This window comes from Adiantum capillus-veneris, chromosome 4, assembly GCF_014529385.1.
Source record: "Adiantum capillus-veneris isolate H3 chromosome 4, ASM1452938v2, whole genome shotgun sequence".
Lineage (NCBI taxonomy): Eukaryota > Viridiplantae > Streptophyta > Polypodiopsida > Polypodiales > Pteridaceae > Adiantum > Adiantum capillus-veneris.
In genome coordinates, this window is record NC_140934.1 from 171,630,696 (window position 1) to 171,651,435 (window position 20,740).

Below are 20,740 nucleotides of genomic sequence, written 5' to 3' on the forward strand. Positions count from 1 at the left end.
TGAAGCCTAGGCCTGAGCGTGAGCTTGGGCTTGGGTCTGGGAGATATTCCCAATCCCGATTCTACCTTTAAATTATTATTATTTTTCAAGGATAAGGTCATCGCGGCCTGCGCGAGAGCACACATACACAAAAACTAAAAACCTTAGTACACAGAGAATAAACACAGTACCTTTGAAAACTCCATTAACAAAGAAAACTAACAACCTTAATACACAAAGAATAAACACAATACCTTTGAAAACTCCATTAACAAAAAAAACACACAGTATAACACCAAATCCCTCTTCTCAACACACACACCCTCCTTCCTTACCTTTCCTACAATTGAAATTACACCACAAAAGAAGCACAAAGTGCCATTCAAGCTTAGTGTATGGCAATCCCGGCAACGGCGCCAAAAATGTGCGCATATGTCACACGTGTCAATGCAAGGAACTTGCCGATAGACCGTGTGCAAGCCACAAATGGCTCCAAGCACACAACAAGCCTAAACTAGTAATCTCAAAGAAGGCGATGGTGTGTCACTCACCACCCTACGCTTGCTTTGTGGAGGATTCCTCGCCGTGAAGAAGAAGGAGCCGCCCCTTCTCCGCACTCAACCGCTTCGCCGTCGTCGTGCCGTCGTCGCAATGCTCGATCGCACTCTCTCACTCTCTCTCTCTCTCTCTCTCTCTCTCTCTCACACACACACACACACACACACAAGGAGATGAAGAAGAAGAAGATGGAGATGGAGCAAGAGCACTCTTCTATTGCACAAATGAGAGAATGAGTGAATTTTAGGTTTAGTTGACTTTTGTATGAGCTCGCCCCATTCACACTTGGGCACCCATGCTTAGCCAACTAATCCCTTGAATGTTCCAGTTAGAGTGCGCCTCTTATCGGCGATCACTCTTACCCTTTTCCTATTGGACCGACAAGCCCAGTACCTGACTCTACCAAGTAAATAATACAACGCCCGTCGTAGGTGATAGGGTGTCCGTGAGCCGTGAGGGTTAACAACCATGGACAGTTATGGTTGTAGATCTATGTCAGCATGCTATCACTCCACCGTCCACCATTGGTAGACTTCCCTTTGGGAGATTGTGTTTGGCAATATAGTCGGTCATATTCCTGGTTGCTTGATCACATCTAGTTTTCTTTCTGCTTGGAATTGTTACGCATCATCTCTCTTGGCATGGTAGGTAGCAAATAGATGGGAATTTGTTGCGTTTGGAAAGCATTCAGTGGAGTAGGGTGTTCTCTCTTACTCTAGTTGATCGGTCGCCTCGCCAAGCTTATTTCCTCTCTGCCCGAGGCATACGTAGGGTGGATGATGTGGTGGATTCATTTGGGAAATTTGCTTACTTCCTCTCAAGTAGCAGCACGCTTTGGGTTGGGCTTGCATTATTGTCAGATTTGGAGCGTGATGATGGAGCATATGCTGGCTCTTTTCTTCCCCATTCTGATGTTGGCCAATGGATGTCGTATGCAAGATTGGAATTTATGGGACATTCTTTTTTATGTGATTTCCTCCCGCATTATCTATACTTCTCTTGCGCAGGACTCTTGGTTGGCTGATCAGTGTAATGCGCTTTCGTCTTTACACAAATCTTATCAATGGTGGAGAAAGGCTCTTACTCCAATTTGGAAGTCCCACATGTCTCTTAAGGAGCATCTCTTTCTTTGGCATTGTTTGCTGGGAGTTCTTTCTGTTGGCACCCTCCTTGCAAGGCATCACATCAGCTCCTCTCGTTGGGTCACTTGCTCGGCTAATGATGAGACTGTCAAGCATCTGCTTTGGGATTGTCGCTTCACTAGGGCTTTCCTGGACCGCGTCTCTGCTTGTACACACCTTCATTTTCCCTCTGCAGTTTTCCACAAATAATTCAGGGTTTTGGGCATTCTTTCATCTTCCCTTCAATGATTTGTGATCCTCTTCCCATGGGTCATAGTCTGGTCACTATGGTCTTTGTGGCGCCAACGCAATTTACACATGTTTCATCGGCATGAGGCGGATCCTTTTCCCTCGTTCAAGATTTCGATGAGGCAATCATTACATTTTGCCTTTCACATTGGGGGCATATCCTTAGAAATCTTGCGACTCTTTTATGTTTTCTTTTAGCACTTTCACATAACGCTTATGTATTCTTCCCCTTGTATTTGCTCTTTTTCGTGGGTTTTCCTCGCTTTGAGATTTCCCACTTGTAAATTAATCAAAGCAAATGTACAAATGTGCGTGTGTGTGCGTGTGTGTGTGACACCACTTAGTGAGTAGAGCTACATACATGCTTCATATAATTGTATAACACTCAAATCCTCTCGTATTGCAAAGATCACTTGAAATTCCACCCCCATTCGTAGGTGGACATTGAGTACAATACATGGGGTATATGTAAACTAGTAGGTGCTTGACCAATTCAGGAGCTAGAGAGCCCCAATCCATCCCTTTCGATTGGGTGGGTCAAGTTAGTATGAATGTAACTAATCTACTGGCATTGCAAGGTGCTAGCCCGAACCAAAGTCTAGCTAGGAAGAAGTGTGTGTTTGTTTGAAATGAAAAGCCTAACAATAGTCTGATTATACAAACTATTGAACCATACAATGGAATATATCAAATTTGACATAAGGACAAGGGTAATGACACATGAACACGGACATTAACAATCCCAAAAGATAAGTTACATGTATATAACACCATGTCAATTGTTTATTTTAATAGTTTACATTATCCTAAGACTCTATTGACTCAAAAAATCTTTCATATAGATCTTCCATTCTCTAGGTATCGCTATTGTTGTGATTCATTTTGAAAATATTCAATCTCTACAGACAAACCTCCACTAATCCTATGAGGAGAAGGATCCAGCTCTTACCTGCATTCATACAAAAGCATTCAATGGGAACTGGCTATGCTTCTGCGTATTACAGGTGTCAAAACTGATCCGGTTGTTATCCCCATGTTACACCTACAAGATTAGCTTACAACCTGAACTACGGACTACCATATGTCAAATGTATCAACAAAGCCCAAGAAAGGCCTTCTATGTGAAAAATTGGACAGAAGCTTGTTTGTTTTTCAAAGAATTTGTCAAAAAGCCACAGTACTTGCCACCTCTTTGGAAACCCTCACATGAGAATTAAGGCTTTTAAACTAAATAAAAAACTTTAAATAATCATGTACCATAGAAATTAAGGTTATTTGCTTCCCTTCATCATGTCGGGAATTTGATCCCAATGCCAAAATCTAAATCAACAATCCTGCAAGAAACCCCAATAAAATTTAAGTGTGTATCTTTTGTTCCAAAACTTTACTTTTTAATGAAATCAAGCAAATCCAATTAAATATTCAGTTCACTTATGTTATCCCAATCACTGTAGCTCAGTCTTCTTTTTGACTAATAGAATTCCTGACTTACTTTTTTGTCTCTTGAAATAAGAAACAATCAGCAATCAAGTTGTTGTTCAGAATAAACCAAACGAAACATCTACAAAATTTTAAATAGTACGATCAATGAAATGGTACATTCATGTTCCCAAAACAGGTCTTGTCATACCGAAGGTTCTTCTACTTGGCCACCAGCTTATAGTGAAAAGGAGTTGTGAGCTAGAAGCCTCATATATCTTTATTCATTAGTTGATGTCATCATCAATTACTAATACAAAAGGATGTTTGAATCATGATTTTAAACTAATTTGTGAAGCTTTTCAACCTCTACTACCAATCAAGGTTTTATTTTTAGAAAAATTTGATAGTGTTTCGTTTGTAAATTCTTTTCGAGTTCAAAAAGTATCAATAAATTTATGAAAAACATGCTTTTATTTGTAAAACAAGTATATCTCAAAAAGAATATGTTCAATCAAGCAAGTTTAAATGTATATTTCATGAGCAACAGTTGAAATCTATCATGTCAACTATCTTTATATAAGGTAAGCATAGTATCAAACCCCAGTATCAACCATTTTCGAGTCTCATATGTAAAAGATATGACACATTTTAAGCCAGTTATCTCAATAGGTAGTCAACCACCTACCTGAATCGTCACGTTCGTCGATATTGTGTGCGTGTGTCAAGATGCAGTGTAGCAAGTTGGTACAACTTCACTTGATGTGATCATCTTGTTTATATTGGTTCGGTGTGTGTGTGTGTGTGTGTGTGTGTGTGTGTGTGTGTGTGTGTGTGTGTGTGTGTGTGTGTGTGTGTGTGTGTGTGTGTGTGTGTGTGTGTGTGTGTGTGTGTGCACGCGCGCGCATGCGAGAGAGAGAGAGAGAGAGAGAGAGAGAGAGAGAGAGAGAGAGAGAGAGAGAGGGAGTATGTGTGGGTATGTGTATCTCCTATGCTCGAGTTAGCAATCAGAGACTACTACCGTATCGCATGTTGTTAAGCGCGTAAGCTATTGTGCAGGCTTGTATATGTATGTGAGCAAGGTGAGAACAAGTGAGATTGCGTGAGTAGGGGGATCATGCAAGTGTGCGGATCAGGTGGGCAAGTACGCATGCTATGCACAAATAAGCCGATTTGGGCGTTTTGGGAAAAATAGCGCAATACTGGCAGTATATAAGACATAGAGCTAAAAACGGTGCATTGATTTCTTCCCTTGGGTTTGCCTAAGGCCAGCCTAGCTGAGTTCATCCCAAACACAAGTGCATGTATTCTCTAAGTGCATGTATTCTTATGTAATGCTTCAAACAAGACCAGGTCCATCTATGGATAAGTCACACGTTTTTATGCAATGATACCACCACTAAATGTAAGTATTAAAAGACAACTCCTCATTTTGTGACACAACAACCAACAGTATGCTCATCTCTAGTCATTGCATTACGTAAAAATACTGGATATCGTCAACCTCAACTCTTGCTTTGATTTTTTATGTAAGTTTATCACAGCCATACCCATCACATTTTATGTTGCTATACATCAGATATCTACTGAAAATGCTTCAAAGAAAGACCAGTAAAAAATTCCTTTATTATGCTACCAACCTAGTGATAAACTTGATAAATATAACAGTCATAATATCTGCTTTTTTATGTATGTTATACAAATCATTAAATATTTGATCCAAAAATCTCAATAGGTACAAAGACCTACCTACTGAGGTGAAGTGGCTGCCAGAAGTTTGAAGTAATGAACAAAGCCGGAGCTTATCAGATACTCTGTATATAGACGTAACTAAAGTAGTCACAGCATGCAAAAATCGTCGCCTTTGTTTGCTAGGATGGATGAGACGAGAATCATCCAACACTGAAGAAAACCGTTTTGAGATGTAGGTGTGTGTGTGTGTGTGTGTGTGTGTGTGTGAGAGAGAGAGAGAGAGACTCTTGACCGCGGTATTGGAGGTTATGCGAAAGAGAACTTGATGTGGAGACAGGTATGTGTGCCAAATCGTAGTAGGAAATACATGAAGAGGCTCGCATGGAGCTACTTAACCAAAACCAAAGACGTGTATAGCTATGTATTAATTTACGCACCACTTTTGGTGAGCAATAACCAAGGGATCCTTTTATTAGGTTGGAGACCCGCTATCTACATGAAGTTGGCCAGCTTAGCAACAGTCCCATTATGCATGTTACAAACTAACTAGGGATCAACCAAAAGTAGAATGAAATTAAAAATTACATTATTGGCATGTATCAAGCCGTGTGTATTTACAAGGTAGGCATAAAATTGCAAATAGGTCACTGCAATGACTTATTGAGTTAACCGAACTTCGATAACTGTCCAGTCACAAACTGCCAAAAGGATTGCTTGTGGATACAGTACTACCTAAAGCAGCTTTTTTCAGAGAGGGAAGAAGTCAGCCAAGGGTCATCCAAGGGATTGTCCTCTAGATAAAAGTGTGTGTGTGTGTGTGTGTGTGTGTGGAGGAACAATCTCCCCAAGCCACAATATCTTATGCCAGTCACACTCTTTCAGAGGCAATAGCTTGGATTTACAAAAGTTAACTTTGAGACCTGCCGCCAATCCAAACAAGTGAAGAGTATGCATAATTTGCTTTATATCATCATAGTGATTGCGAAGCATAAACAAAGAGTCATCCGCATAGCCATGACCAAGAAACTACCGTCCAAAAGGTAAATCAAGCCATGTAGCCTACTAGTGGAAGTCAAGGAATCCAAATACATAAACAAAGGGTGAGTAACGATCGCATAATGCAAAGCACTCAAAGGGCAGTCCTACCTTACCCATCGTCCCAAAGGCGAAGATTCTATAAGAGATTTATCCAACAAGCGTACAAAAGTGCTATGTGCATACAAGAAAAGCACGACACGGGATAGCCAAGGCCCAAATCCCAAATATTGCATGATATCCGCACTATAATCCCAAAGAACAGTATCAAATGCCTTTTCAATGTCAACCTGCATGACCAAGACATCTCGTCGAGTATATTTTGCATATTCCATACCAATGATGACATTCGCGAGGTTATCAATTTGACGTCGTGGAATGAAGCCGTATTGAGATTGATGCAAGCCTTCATGCAAAAAGCACTTGAGCCGGTTAGCCAGCATTTTTGACATTAATTTATATACCACAAGCATGAGTGTAATAGGCCGCCAATGAGAGAATTCTTCGCACAATGCATGGGCAGTTCCTGCTGTTTCCAAGTTACATTCATCATGAACAACAGAGCCAACTTCAAATATTCCCAAAAAGACAAGAAAAATTCCACAGAGTGACCATCCCAACCAAGAGCTCTCCATCGACCTAAATCAAGCAAGTTGGCAAACAATTTCGACTTAGTGAAAATGGCTTCCAAGTCTTGAGCCTGGCGCATTGAAAGAATGAGAGTAACATGCGATAGAAACATGTGACACACTAAACAAACTTCTCTCAAGGGAGAAGAAGGGGCCTCAAAAATCTTGCCATAATGAGAGTGTAGGGCTAGTGCCAGCTCGCGAAAAGTGGAGGTCCACTCCCCTGACGATAATTTAACCCTCCGTATAGCTTGAGATTGCCTGGAGTGACTTGTTTAGAAGCACATCCTTTATCTGCAAAAGCCTGTTGACGAGCTCGAGTCTCCCATTTGGCCAATTTTCTCTCATCATTGTGCCGTAACATAGCGCGGACAGAAAACAACTCAGTCATTTGAATGTCAGAAAAAGAAGAATGATTAGCCAAGTGCATTAATCTGCTACAAGCATCCTTTGCTTGATTAACATGTTCCCTTAATTGTGACAAATAATCCCTGCCATAATCCTAGATAACACATTGAACACGCATAACAAAGCGAAACTAGGCTATGTCCTTATCAACATACATCTCGGAAATCAAAGGCGAGATGATATTCACAATCATAGCGCGAAAAGGCTCATGCTTGAGATGAGCATTATTGACGTGCAAAAGCCTCTTCTTGGGTAGGCGATCATTGACATCAAAAGAGCCAAAACGAAGTTTCAAACATTCAAGAAAATGATATAAGAGACACATGACATAATCAATCCTCATCTCGCATACAAAGTCATCATATTGTTGCATGTGAAAAAGATACCAACGATCCAGGTGAGCGCGATACATAGATTGAGCATTATGTTGAAAAGTGAATAATGGATCAATGGCATGTGAAAAGAGCCACAAATCAAGGCCATTACATGTCAACAAAAATTCATCCCATGATTGCCGTTCTATATGAAACATGTGAGAATGCCCACTGTGCGAGCCTGCCCTGCTCGGGCCTGTCCCCGTGCATGCTGATTCTGCCCGTGCGCACCTGAGTTGCTGCCCCTGTGCGCGACCCTGCCCTGCGAGCTTTGCTGCTGCACGCCTTTGGTTCTGCGTAACCTGGCCCCGGTGACCTCAGATGAGCTGGACAAAACCCCTAACATGATGTGAGCAAGTATTGAAAGCGTCTTTTCAGACAGAGTACAACAGGGCACACAAGTCACACACCTGCTGATTAGATTTTCTCTGTGGTGTGTATGAGGGGCCGAAAGTTTTCCAACAACAGGATTCCTCTACAACCAACCTGTGTGTGTGTGTGTGTCGATGTCTATAGCAATCATATATCTAAAAGCCCAAAAAAGAGTGTATGTGTGTGTGTGAGGGACCGAAAGTTTTCCAACAACAAGATTCCTGTACAACCAGCCTGTGTGTGTGTCGATGTCTATAGCAATCATATATCTAAAAGCCCAAAAAAGAGTGTGTGTGTGTGTGTGTGTGTGTGTGTGTGTGAGAGAGAGAGAGAGAGAGAGAGAGAGAGAGAGAGCTTCGCATGGATTCGGCTGAGTAGTGTATATACAAACGCCGAAAAACCATGGAATCTTCAGATTTGGATGCTTTAAGCCTTATCAAAGAATGTTTGCATGAGGATTTCGAGGATGCACGTCAAGCCTGGGAAGGATCCGCTCCCGCCATGGAAGTGCGCATCCGTATATAGGAGCTTCTGGATGTTGTTACTCAATATGCACTTAACATGGTGATTCTTTTTTTCCCGGGTAGAATGCCTTCGGCTCATAATGTAGGCCAATGGGTTGATTTTCTGCCAAACGACAAGCAATCCGAGGGATTTACTTTGGCGCGCGAGGGTTCTATGAAGTCTTGCTGGTAGACATGGATGCTCTGCTTGAAATGTATCCCTTTCTTTTCGTGGGTTTTCCTTGCTTCGACGTTTCAAAGCAAATATACAAAAAAAAGTATGTGTCACACACCTTAGTGAGTAGAGCTACATACAGGCCTCATATAATTGTATACCACTCAAATCCATCCACAATCTCTTACCTAACTACATCGCAGTTGAGACATTGTTTGCTGCACCTTATTTGGATGACACAAACACATTGTGTACATGGTTTCCTCGCATAGGCCAGTTCTCATTATGTACTACAAGATGCTAATAAACATCTTTCTTTCTTCCTTCGATAAGCAAGGCAACAAACGCGACATTGCATACCTTCCCATGGGCAACAAAGACCAGCAACCACTCAGAGCCCCATACACAATAACAAACCTTTTAACCATTGGGGTCAATGAAAGACACAAGCATGCAACAACAAAATCATTGGGGTTGATGATGATGACAATTCATACTTCATATGCTTGCATCGGGGTTGTTGGATACGATTGCTTGTTTAAAGTTGTGACATCATTGGCACTATGCCCAAAAATTGATCACTAAAGTTTCCAACTCAACATATATGAGCCTAGTCTATTGTGACCCAACTGCTTGAAGGTCTCCATAAATTACATTGCCCAATCTAAGTTTCTAAAAATGGCCGTACACCATAGCCTGTTCGCCTGATCCACAAAACCATCATATTTCCTAGCACCAAAACCTCTAAAGCTCATCCTGCACAAGCAACATACTTCTCTCTCTCTCTCTCTCTCTCTCTCTCTCTCTCTCTCTCTCTCTCTGTGTGTGTGTGTGTCTGTGTAATCTACATGGTCCAAAACGTGCAAAGGCTAGAAGACCAATGTTAAACATGAACATGAAAAGCCCATTGTCAAGATGGCAAAGCCATCCTTCCAAACTTCTGCATTTTCACTAGAGGTGACCCCGTGGGCGAAGATAAATTTATGCGTTGGATATCCAAACACAGCCAGGATGACATGCCTGAGAACACTTTCGAAAACCCAGTTTTGAGGGGAAAATGGTTCGCCAGTAGCATGAAACAAGACGGACAAAAAAAAGGCCTTTAACTTCTTGGAAAGAGGGCAAGTAATGAAGCCGTGTCTATTGTCTTGTGGTGCAAAAGAAACACATGTCAAGAGGCAAAACGATGGCCGCCCATATCAACTACCGATGAAAGCCCTCCCACCATAGCCTGCCAAAGAAACACCTTTTCCTTAAAGGAAGTTGTATATGCTGGCCTGTACATACATCTCTCCACCAAGCAGCAGTCTTTTCACCCGCCAAGCCTTGTTGGCCTTCTCAGCCAGCCAATGCATAAAAGAGTGATTATTGTGATAAGACATAATTTGCAGAACTTTCAATAATGGGCTTTTTGCCTTTGACTTTCCAATCTTGCAAAGGGTGATCAATGACCAAAGGTAGGGAGCATATGAAGAGAAGAAAGGCAACCACAAAATTACTCCCAAATACCTCGAAACCCACAAGGGTATCGGGCCTCCAGCTCCAGTAATAAATCGATTAACATGTTGAGAGATACGGAGCTCACAATACCCTAAAACTAATTGTGTGCACATGTGCATGTTAGGGAACAAAATAGCATCTGTGAAACTCGAAGTCAACTCTACAAAACTCAAGGCCATCTTATGACTAGAAAAGCAGCCCTCCTCTCTCACATAGCACCAGATTGGAGCCTCTCTCAGTGTTTTCAACCATCCTCTGTGCCTCGTGTTTTCTACATAGATAACTTTCTCTCACCTGCGCTCTCCTCGACATTTTCTTGCAGGTAGAGATGCACCCACAGACAGAGAGAGAGAGAGAGAGAGAGAGAGAGAGAGAGAGAGAAGAAGAAGAGACTTTTAACGTCGGAAACTATCCCAAGAGACCTTAAAGATCTAGCCGACGAGGAAAGTTGAACTCAAGACCTGTTATTCAAGAGGGAAATGGCATAACCAATCTACCATTGCATAAATGGAATGTATATAGATGCAATACCTCAATGCAAGACTCTACTTGACTCTATGGATGATGTAGCCACGGTAACTCTTCAAGATGAAGCACCTTAAGGGCTGTTTGATGCCCCGATAAGATCCGGCTCAATGTGGGTTGTGGGTGGCCACCATGGGGTAGATCATGGGCTGATTTGCACACCCAATGTGAGAGAGGATTAGAGGGCTGAATGCTTGCTGCAAAATGCAGATCTGAGATGCAAAAACACAGGCTTACACAGCAGAATCGACAGGAGCGCAATGCTGAAAATGCAGCTGCTGGAGCGGATGATGGGCAGCAGATGCTCTTCGCCAAGAAGCAGATGGGACGCCAGAGGAGAGGAGGAGATGGGTTGCTGCCGGCGCTCCCAAAGGTTGCAGTTTGGGGGCATGACTGGGCTAAAAATGGCACCTAAGGGAGGGCGATCAGCCCAGGCAAACATCAGGGATGGAGAGTGGGCAACAGAGGCAAAAAAAAGCAAGAAGCTTGAGTTTACTGAACGCCCAACTTATGTCTGCAATAGGAGAGGGAGGGTCACCTATATGTCTGGAGTTCCGTAGGTCATCTTCCATCCAGTAAGTGGTTAGCATCTAGGGAGTGCAATGTGCATAAATGGAGGTTCTGGCACTGTATGCGCCGTGTCGCATTGCCTGACGATGCATTTGAGATGGGAACTAGACTGACACGTTCCCCTAGAGCTAATCTGCATGCTAGTGTTGCCACATGCCCACCAAAGTGTCACAACACCCAGCATACACGTGTACAAACCATTTATGCAAGAGGGTGACCGGAAAACCAAGTGATGTGGTAACGTCCATGTGACATGAAGGACCATCATGATGCATCTCCTCGCAAGCAACTAGTTGCAATGTGGAATCTGCATTAGCAATGCCATTGTTGGTTACTGGCGAACAAGTACCTTAGCTGGCCCAACTTGGATGATGTGAACCAATAACGCAACGGAATGGATGCTCGTATAGCTGACGGAGGGCTATGCCAACCCCAATATCCACAAGGTTATGGGCAAGGCAAGCCTATGCTCTCACATGCACATCTAACCCTATGCGCGTGTGGAGAATCCTACTTCTAGGGTTTACGATAGCCTAGGAAGTGTTCTTGCAACCTTGTGAGCCTCTTAGAGGACCTACATGCCAGGCACTTAGTTAGTATGCATACCCTCTCATTGCACATGAGCACCTTCCAGGGTCTACTAGGTGTAGACACTACGAAGTGTTCTCATTTGGGGACTGTAGTCTTAGAACTGAGCCTTGGTAATGTGAAGCACCTCTTATTGATAATAAGTGATTTATAAATAAGTGACCCAATAAGTGAATCATGGGGTTTTCTTGCACTATAGGTGAGCCATTGGCTCGCTCACAACCCAATGCCCGCATGAGCAGCATGCAGAGCCAGCGTTTTTCCCTCTCTGCTGTTTACCATCAGATCACCCTCAGCAACTAGTGTTTTGCATCAACCTCATCGCCAGTATTAGCAGATCAGCCTTGCGTTTTCAGCCCACAGCAGCATCAGCCTTTTCCTCCACAAACCCAGATCAGCCAGCATTTGTGCAGTCAGTAGCCTTCAGCATTTTCAGCCTCATCATCTGATCAGCCTAGCACTTTCAGTTTTCAGCCCTTGGCCTCATCGGCATCAGCACCGTCAGCCAGCGTTTTGCAGATCTCAGCCAGTTCCTTGCGTTTTCAGTCTTCAGCCCTTAGCCTATCGGTACCATCAGTAGCCAACATCCAAGTGCATGATCCCATCAGCATCTCATCATCAAGAACCATTGTATCAGAATTTAGGCAATCTAAAGCAAATACCACTCTAGCAATAGAGTGGGGGGCCATCTAGTGTTGGTCTTCATTCTCTCTCTCTCTCACTCACAAAACCTTCAATTGCAATTGCATTCTCTCTTCTCTCTCTCTGTTCATTGTACATCTCTTGTTAAGTAAAAGGAACTCTTGTGTACGTGCGAAGCAATCATCCTGAGCCATCACCATCAACACTTCCGTTGCACCTAGCATTGGGATCAGCACTCTTTGACAGAGCTTAAGTATTACCATTCAAGAAAAGAGCCTAAAGAACCACATAAATTTTTTTGGTTTCGCTAGTTGGCATGTAACTCAAGAAAGAAGAGCATGTCAGTCTTTTCTAGAAGTTCTTTCACTTGGTTCATGATTTCTTCATTCTCGGCTTGGCTAACTCGATAAGGTGGCCGGTTCGGTGGGGTGCTTCCAAGAATCAAGTCAATGGTGTGGTCCTCAGGACGAGGTGGAGGTAACTCGCTTGGTAGGCCTTCAGAGAAACAGTCAACATGTGTGCAAAAATTCTTGTCATTCTTTATCCAATTCAAACATATTCGTTCTTTGTTCATCGTTCAATTCTTTCAAGTAGATCAAGTAAACAAAAAGACTAGATTTCATTAATTTCGAAATGGTCGAAGCCGATACAATAGGGACGGACTCGCTCTTCAATTTTACATCAAGTACAATTTTCCTACCCTTCTCATTCGTCAAAGTCGCTTTCTTGGCTCGATAGTCAACCACGCCGTTGTTCTTGTGATACCAAAGGGATTCCTAGGAAGACGTCACACCCTTCCAAAGGCATGATGTAAAAGTCCTCGTGCTCTAAATACCCTTGACAATGCAAACGGAGTTTGCCAATGAGTGTAATGGCCTCCGTTTGCATTGTCAAGGGTATTTAGGGCACTTGTCATTGGCAAACTCTGTTTGCATTGTCAAGGGTATTTAGGGCACAGGATTGGGCCACAGGCGGAGGCAGTTCTAGCGGCCTCCGCTAGTGGTATCCGAGCTATTTCGAGAAAGGAGAAAAGCAGGCTGCATGTGCATGCGACACACATCTCCTATCCCACGATCCGCATGCAGCAAACGGGAAAGACGACGGCCCACAGTGTAGCAAAAGAGAAGGCAGGCAGAACGTCTAAGGGGGGCGATCAAGGAAAACTCGACAGCCAACTCTATGGCACCAAGGCTCCGTTGGTTGCGCACATAGGAAGACCCTCCAAACCCTTGCATGAAGGAGAGTTGAACCCACCCAATGAGGATAAGAGGCCAACACCCTACCGTCCAAGCTATTGACACTTGTGGTATACAACAGAAAAGATAGCATACTTGAGTTGGCAAAAAAAGCTAGAAGAAAAGGAAAGCTACAAACTTCAAGGAAGTAGTTTCACCCTTCCTTTTCACTCCTTAGAGTTTTCTTCCAAAATACCTTTTTCCTCAAGAAAGAAGCTTCACAAGTAAAAAGCCTTCACAAAAACGACAAGTTTTTGTGAAAAATCAACGAAGGTGTTCTTACGAAGAACAAGACGTGAAGCGCTACAAATTCCGCAAGGCGAGGATCGCATGCAACGCAAAAGTCGCCGAGCATAAAAACACGACGACTTTAAGCTTTACAAGGTACAAGTTGACGTTTTTTCTCTCTCTCTCTACATTAGCTGTTACGTCACACATCCAACCCTATGTGTCCGTGGACAAGCTACAGCATGACAAGGGTTCAATTCAGTCAAGTCACTCTAGAATAGGAAGTGATCTGGCACTTTTGTGAGTCTGTTCACAGACCGTGCATGACCAGACACTTAGAGTAGATGCATATCCTCTCGTTGCACACAGCATGATCATCAGCATTACCATCAGAATCTATTAGGGGAATTTTCCAGTGCATTAAACCTATTTTCCCTATTTTTTGACATTTTTCACTTATTATTTTTAACTGACTTTTGTTGGAAAGTAGGTAGGGCAATTTTGCTGAGTTGTATAAATAGAAACCTAGCGCTAGCACTTTCTGACAGAAGAGGCAGCAAGAACTCAGTTCAACAGGCACCTTCTCAGCAGGGCCCCCAGCAGCCCTAGCGTTTTTGCATCAGCAGCAAGACCTAGCGTTTTGCACCAAGAACAACCAACGTTTCCTTCAATTTGCAGATCAGTCCAGCGTTTTGCACTTGCAGCAGCCTGGCGACAGAACGATACAACAGATCAACCCTAGCGTTAGCAGATTCTTCCCGGATGACACCAAATCAGCCTAGCATTTTTGGAGCAACATAACAGCCAGTGTTTTTGCAGCTCCGTCGCTACAAGACAACAAGAAGACCAGCGTTTTCAGTTTTCAACATAGCACTCCGCAGAACAAGTCCCGAACCTCGCAGATCTAACCTTCCCACAACAGATCCTCGCCGCACGGTCGCATCCAGCGTAGTTTGCAGTTTCAGCCCAGAAAAACACAGATTTCAGCATCTGCGTTTTCAGCACGTCATCGTCGCATCGTCGCCATTGACATCGTCACCGACATAGAGTCACAATTCAGCAGATAAAGATTTGCAGATTTCAGCCCTTAGCGTTTTCAGATTTCTGTCCGTCTCGTCGTCGTCGACATCGTCGGCAAGCCCAAAGCATTGTAGAGATTTGTGCAATCATAAGTAGACCGCTCTCGCCATAGAGAGTGGGGCCCTTGGAGGAGGGTTTGACCACTTCCCCGTGTCGTGTTCTCTTCTCTCTCTATCTCTCAATCTCAGCACCTTCATACACAGTGTCTATTCACTTTGTTTGTGATCACTTGCACTCTCTCATTAACGAAACGGAAGGCTCTCCCTTCCCTAAGTAAAAAGGAACCTTGAGCACAGTTCGGAGCACTCATCTTGAGTAAAGTTCAATATTCACTTCCGTTGCACCTTACATTAGCGTGTTTACCATGGCCGGCGAGGATATCCCACAAACACACACTTTTGATTTTGAGCACGCACATCAAAATCCGGCAACCACGAGCGTTGCCCACACTAATATGCATGACGATGATATGCATGACGATGATGGTCTAGGAGATCATGGCCTTGTAGATATGACTGCTTTCAAGACTTTGGAAAATCGCCAAAGCGTACTTGAACGCAACCACTCTCCATTAAATGCAAATGTTACAAACCTTACTAAGCTACTTATGACATTTATGAATTCACAGATGGTTCAAGGAACCCAAGCTCGCACGGTTCAAGGAACCCACGTTCGCACGACTCAAGGAGTCCATGAGGTAAGTGCTTCAGAAGATGCAGAAGGTAGCAATGCATTACTTAAGAATATCACCCTTCCTGAGTTTCACGTTGAAGAGCGTGATCGCAACAAGGATGCCGTCAATACGTTCTTACACAAATGGAGTGATGTTCATAGGCTGAAACACACCCCATATATTAAGACAGCTATGGAAACAAGTCTATCTCTTAAAGGCAAGGCCTATAAGTGGTGGATGGCATTTCCAATAGATGCTCGTCCTCAGTCTTGGGCTGCATTTCAAGCTTCTTTCTCCAAAGAGTTTTTGGACTCCAATGAAGAAGATAAGAATTGGTTAGCATGGGATGCATGCCGCATGTTTGGCCTCTCTCTCTCAATATCTTTCTAAGAGCAATTATATTAAAACTAGAAACCAAGAGAGGAAGGAAAATGTTCCCTATCTAAGAATTTGCTAAGAGCAATTCGGCTAAAAGTTAATGGCGAGGTAGATCTCCCACACGTTTTAAGAGAAACAAGAGACAATCTACCTCTCCGCGTCCTCAAGAGGCTAAGAAGCCTAAGCAATCACGTGATACTCCACGTGGGTCTCTCAACACTACCGATTTTGATCGTGCAAAGAAACAGAATTTGTGTTTCAAATGTCTTTCGGACCAACATAACAAGAAGGATTGTCCTCTTTTGCAAGGCAAAGAAAAGGCCATGCACACGGTGCAATGCCTCACATTAAATGCATCTCCTAAATATTGTGTTGTAGAGGTTCTTCATATGGACGAAAAGCACGAGTATTGGCAGCCTACCTTTGGCCCCTGTTAGTTGATTCGCATGCATGGCACTATTAACGGACAACGTGTTCGTATTTTAGTGGATGATGGTGCAACTTGTAACAGACTTGGATACTCTAAGTCGAGATTCTACCGCGACACCACAAGAATTCACTTCAAAACAATTCACAATTCACAATTGATTCGACACTGGCCCGGGCGGAGTTCCGTGCCTAGAGATATTGGCCCCAAAGACTAGCACCCCTTTTGGTATTTCTTTTTGTATTAATCTGCAACTCAAAGTACAAGTGAGTGATCAGGACTCACTCTCAGACTCTGCATCCAGATGCTCTCTGAGAAGTGAGAGCCCAAGCCACTATTAAATAAGTTTACAAAAGATGCCAAAAGCAGAGCCCAAAAGCTTCAAAATCAAAAGCTTCCTAAAATAAAGCAAATCATCCAAAAGCTCTCTCTCAACCATTGCGTAGCCAGAAGCAAGTGAAAGCTGCCACAAAAAAATCTCTGCCCTGTTGCCGTAATCAGCGCCGCAAAAAGCGGGCGTCCGTACAGCATGCCACGTGGCTTCTTTTCCACAAAGTACGCCGCATTTTCCGGGGACTGTCGTACAACCATGCAACATCAGCATTTCAACCAAGCTCTCCGCAGGACTGTTCATGCCAAAAGGGGTATGTGTGTCAGTGTGTACTGGGCATACCCCCCAATTTGTGACATACCCCCCTCTTGAAAGCATTGTAATCGCCCTCGATTACGCCTGCAAAACAGACAGAAGCCATAAACTGTCTTAGCAGACATTGACTGTTAGTACCGACGCATTAGGAATACACATCTAGCACATGTACCAATCGACAGTCACATCACACGACAGCACAGGCATAGTTGCCACGGAGTTTCGAAACGTTTCGTTTGAAACGAGTTTCAGAAGTTTCGAAACGGTTTCGTCCGAGAAAGAAAAGCCAAAGCAAAAGTTTCGTGCAAGCTAAAGAAATGTACGTAAGTTTAAGCGGTATAAGTTGAGATCTATGCTTTAAGCATTACCTTACAATTAGACATGATAAAGAGGGAGAATGGACTAACTTTCATCATTAGAAGTAAGACAGAAGCTACATTCATGACATTGAGCATTTCATGACCGAAACAAAGAACAAGAGGCTTCAAGGTTTACATGTAACATGAGCCTTGACTTTACCTTTGAAATGTCCAAACTCATACAAAAACGTTTCTGAAACGTTTCGTACATTTCATGAGTGAAGAAAGCATTTCTTGGCAACTATGATCACAGGACATCACATGACAAATCACATTCAACATTCATTCGGATCTCAGACCATGATTTATCGGCAATGCAATTAGCAATCGCATCTAGATCCACTCAGGACCTCATAGATGCCCGATTCACTAATCCCTATTGCAACCATGTCTATCGAGATCATTCAGACCAAAATGCTGCAGTCATTTCGTCTATCCGTTCCTGCACTTAAACAAGTCAAGAACAACTCAGTATCATATTATCGAGAATTCCAGCTCATAAAGTCATAGAGCAGAATACTGTCAGCTCTCAGTATCTCTGAAGCTCAAAGAGACATCAGTGACTAGTATCAAAAATCGAGGCATCTGTTGACAAAGGAGCGGAGTAACTCCCCTCTTGTGCATACCCCCACTGAACCAGATATCCGGCCAAGCTGAACTCGGGGTTCCATTTGGAATAGATTATGCTAAACCAAAAGCTTCGAGGTAAAGGTTCACAATCTGAGGAGTATCTGCTAAGTCCTCCTCCTCCATCCACTTCGCATCCAATGCAGGATAGTTCTTGAATTTAACCAAGAACCGCCTCTTCGCTTTACCCTTAATCTTTCTTTCTTTATGTGCCAAAATTTGTTTTGGAACAAGATTCTCCTCATTTTCTTCCACTTCGGGTTGCTCATCAAGCTCCCCATCTTCGGGCACATCGCCTTTAAAAGGCTTCAAGAGACTCACATGAACAGCATTATGAATCCTCCAAGTGTTGGGCAGCTTCAGTCTAAAGGAGACATCATTTATCTTTTCGGAGATCTGGAAAGGTCCGTAGTATCGCATACTAAGCTTTGGAAAAAGATTCATCATCATTTTCTTCCACTTTCGGTTGCTCAGCAAGCTCCCATCTTCGGGCACATCGCCTTTAAAAGGCTTCAAGAACTCACATGAACAGCATTATGAATCCTCCAAGTGTTGGGCAGCTTCAGTCTAAAGGAGACATCATTTATCTTTTCGGAGATCTGGAAAGGTCCGTAGTATCGCATACTAAGCTTTGGAAAAAGCCTCTCCTTTCCCTTCTTCTTTCTCAGGCGTGCCTTCTCAAAACGTAAGAACACCCAATCGTTCTCCTTCAATTTCAAATCGCGATGATGGCGATCTGCTGCTTTTTTCTCTCTTTCTTGAGATTTCTGCAAAGCCTCGCGGACCTTGGAAAAAGCTATATAGGGTCTTATTTAAAGGCCCTTTGCCTTCGAAAAGCAGTTTACATGAAAAGCTTCAATTCAAAAAGCATCTGGAGCCAAAAGTTGCCGCCCTAAACAGCCGAATTGCAGAATTCCGTACAGCCAACCACGTCAACAGCTTCTACGCATTATTTTAATGCCTTTGTGTCCCTTTGGCCCCTCGGCAATTGCCCATAAGTTGGAACAACTTATTAGTTGGTCATGCCACATCATCAATTTGTGACAATGTCACAAGCCGGTGAGGTGGCGTGCCCAGCTGGAAGGAAAAGGCCGAGAGGACAAGAAGATATAAATCCAAAAGTGTGGCCAAGAGGACCATAGGGTTAGAGTTGAAAACTCTAACCTCTGCCAACTTGAAGATTATGGCCGAGAGGCCTAAGCCCTAATAATGCAGAGAATGAGATCTGGGCTAGATTTCCGCAATTCATGCTAACATGCTAACATGGCATTACTGTATGAAATTCCACGTTTTGCACTGGCTACAAAATTGACAATTTTTCGCATGATTTTGGGAGCGAATGCTTTTGGTGCTCATTGCTTTTGAATGAAGTGCTTTTGGGGATTTGCTTTTGGGCATCCCTCGTACTGTTTATAAGGACCCTTGGGCCCTCACTCTAGAGACCATCTAGACGTAGAGTCTCGGGAGAGCACGACCCTCGGGGAGTTGTACCTTTGCGAAGCAATAATAAAGAAATATCAAAAGGGGCACCAGTGCATCTGGGGACGGAACTTCGTCGACTCTCCTCTTCTATCTCTATTCAAGTTCAGTTAGTTGCAGATATTTTTCGTGTGTTGCTATTTATTTCTCGCTTGGAGTGTCCAAGCCTGTAACAAGATGGGTAACAGAGAGCATCGGGAAGAAGTATTTAACCATTTGGATAGACATCTCTGATGCATCATGGGATAGGTGGCATAGAGCATTGTGTAGGAGTTATTCCCTAAGTTCAGAGAGAAAGGACTAAGTGATGGGTATTCACATGGTGGAGCTCATCAGTGGCCTGACACTTTGGTTCATCTGGCGGGCCCGCTGTTTCCGCATCTTTGAGGCTCGCCCTGTGCCACCAGCAGAGACTGTTCGTGACTTTTGGCTAGAGCTGATCCATACTCTCAGAGGACAGCTTGAGGGACTACAGGGCAGCTCCAACCGCATGCGGGAGCGCCGCGAGGCTTTCCTTCGACTCTAGCGCCCTGGGCCTTTCTACACCATAGTCAAGGGGTGCTCAAATGGCACTACTGTCCACCTGTGTGGCTCTTCCCTCCTCCCATCTCTTGATTTAGCCTCATTGTATATATGCTGTTTTTTCATTGGGAGAGTCTCCCCATCATGCTTGTTGTAGCCCTCTCTTGCAGAGGTGGTTGTAGCCCTATGGGCAGTTTTCATTAACTAATAGAAGGATCTTTTTCTCGGGGGGAAAAAAAAAAGTGAGTCGCTTTTCAGGAAAACATAAAGGAGTCTATGTTAGCATTGCATTTGTGCATGAGACTGCATCCACGGGACGCTTGGCTTGTGATTGTGTAAGCATGGTTTTCAACTTATAAGTTTTTACTGAGTTTTTGGCAAGTTCAGACCCTTTCTAAAAGTGTTCGGCCGCCCACTTAATAAGTGGACAGCCACCAATTAAAAAGGGCAGCAAATACATGGCACCCCCTTCTGATAGCTAATTCTGGCACCATCGACCTCTCTCCCTCTCTTTCCTGGCGTGGCATCACCCAAGGAACATCCTGTCACGATTGTGACTATGTTGCAGTATTACATGTACTCTTGGTTGTAGATACGCGAAGTGCCATGCCCAGAAGGACCCTTGCGCTTGGATGGTCACGACCCTTCGCTCAAGAGACGTGTCTCTTCGCCAAAAGCCACACTCCTTCGACGACTGGTCACACCCCTTCACTCTATGGGTGCGACTCTTCGCCCAATGGTTGCAGC

At 43.6% G+C, this 20,740-nt stretch overlaps 1 protein-coding gene across 1 annotated transcript in view; it reads right to left on the bottom strand.

Moving 5' to 3' along the window:
• Positions 1–8,918: 8,918 nt before the first annotated feature.
• LOC147460356 (calreticulin-3-like) overlaps positions 8,919–20,740 on the bottom strand; it is a 104,168-nt gene continuing 92,346 nt past the window's right edge. The window contains exon 14 of the mRNA XM_086511445.1: positions 8,919–9,270. Coding sequence (XP_086367571.1) covers positions 9,259–9,270 — 12 coding nt within the window. The 3' untranslated portion in view covers positions 8,919–9,258. The remainder of the gene's footprint in view (positions 9,271–20,740) is intronic.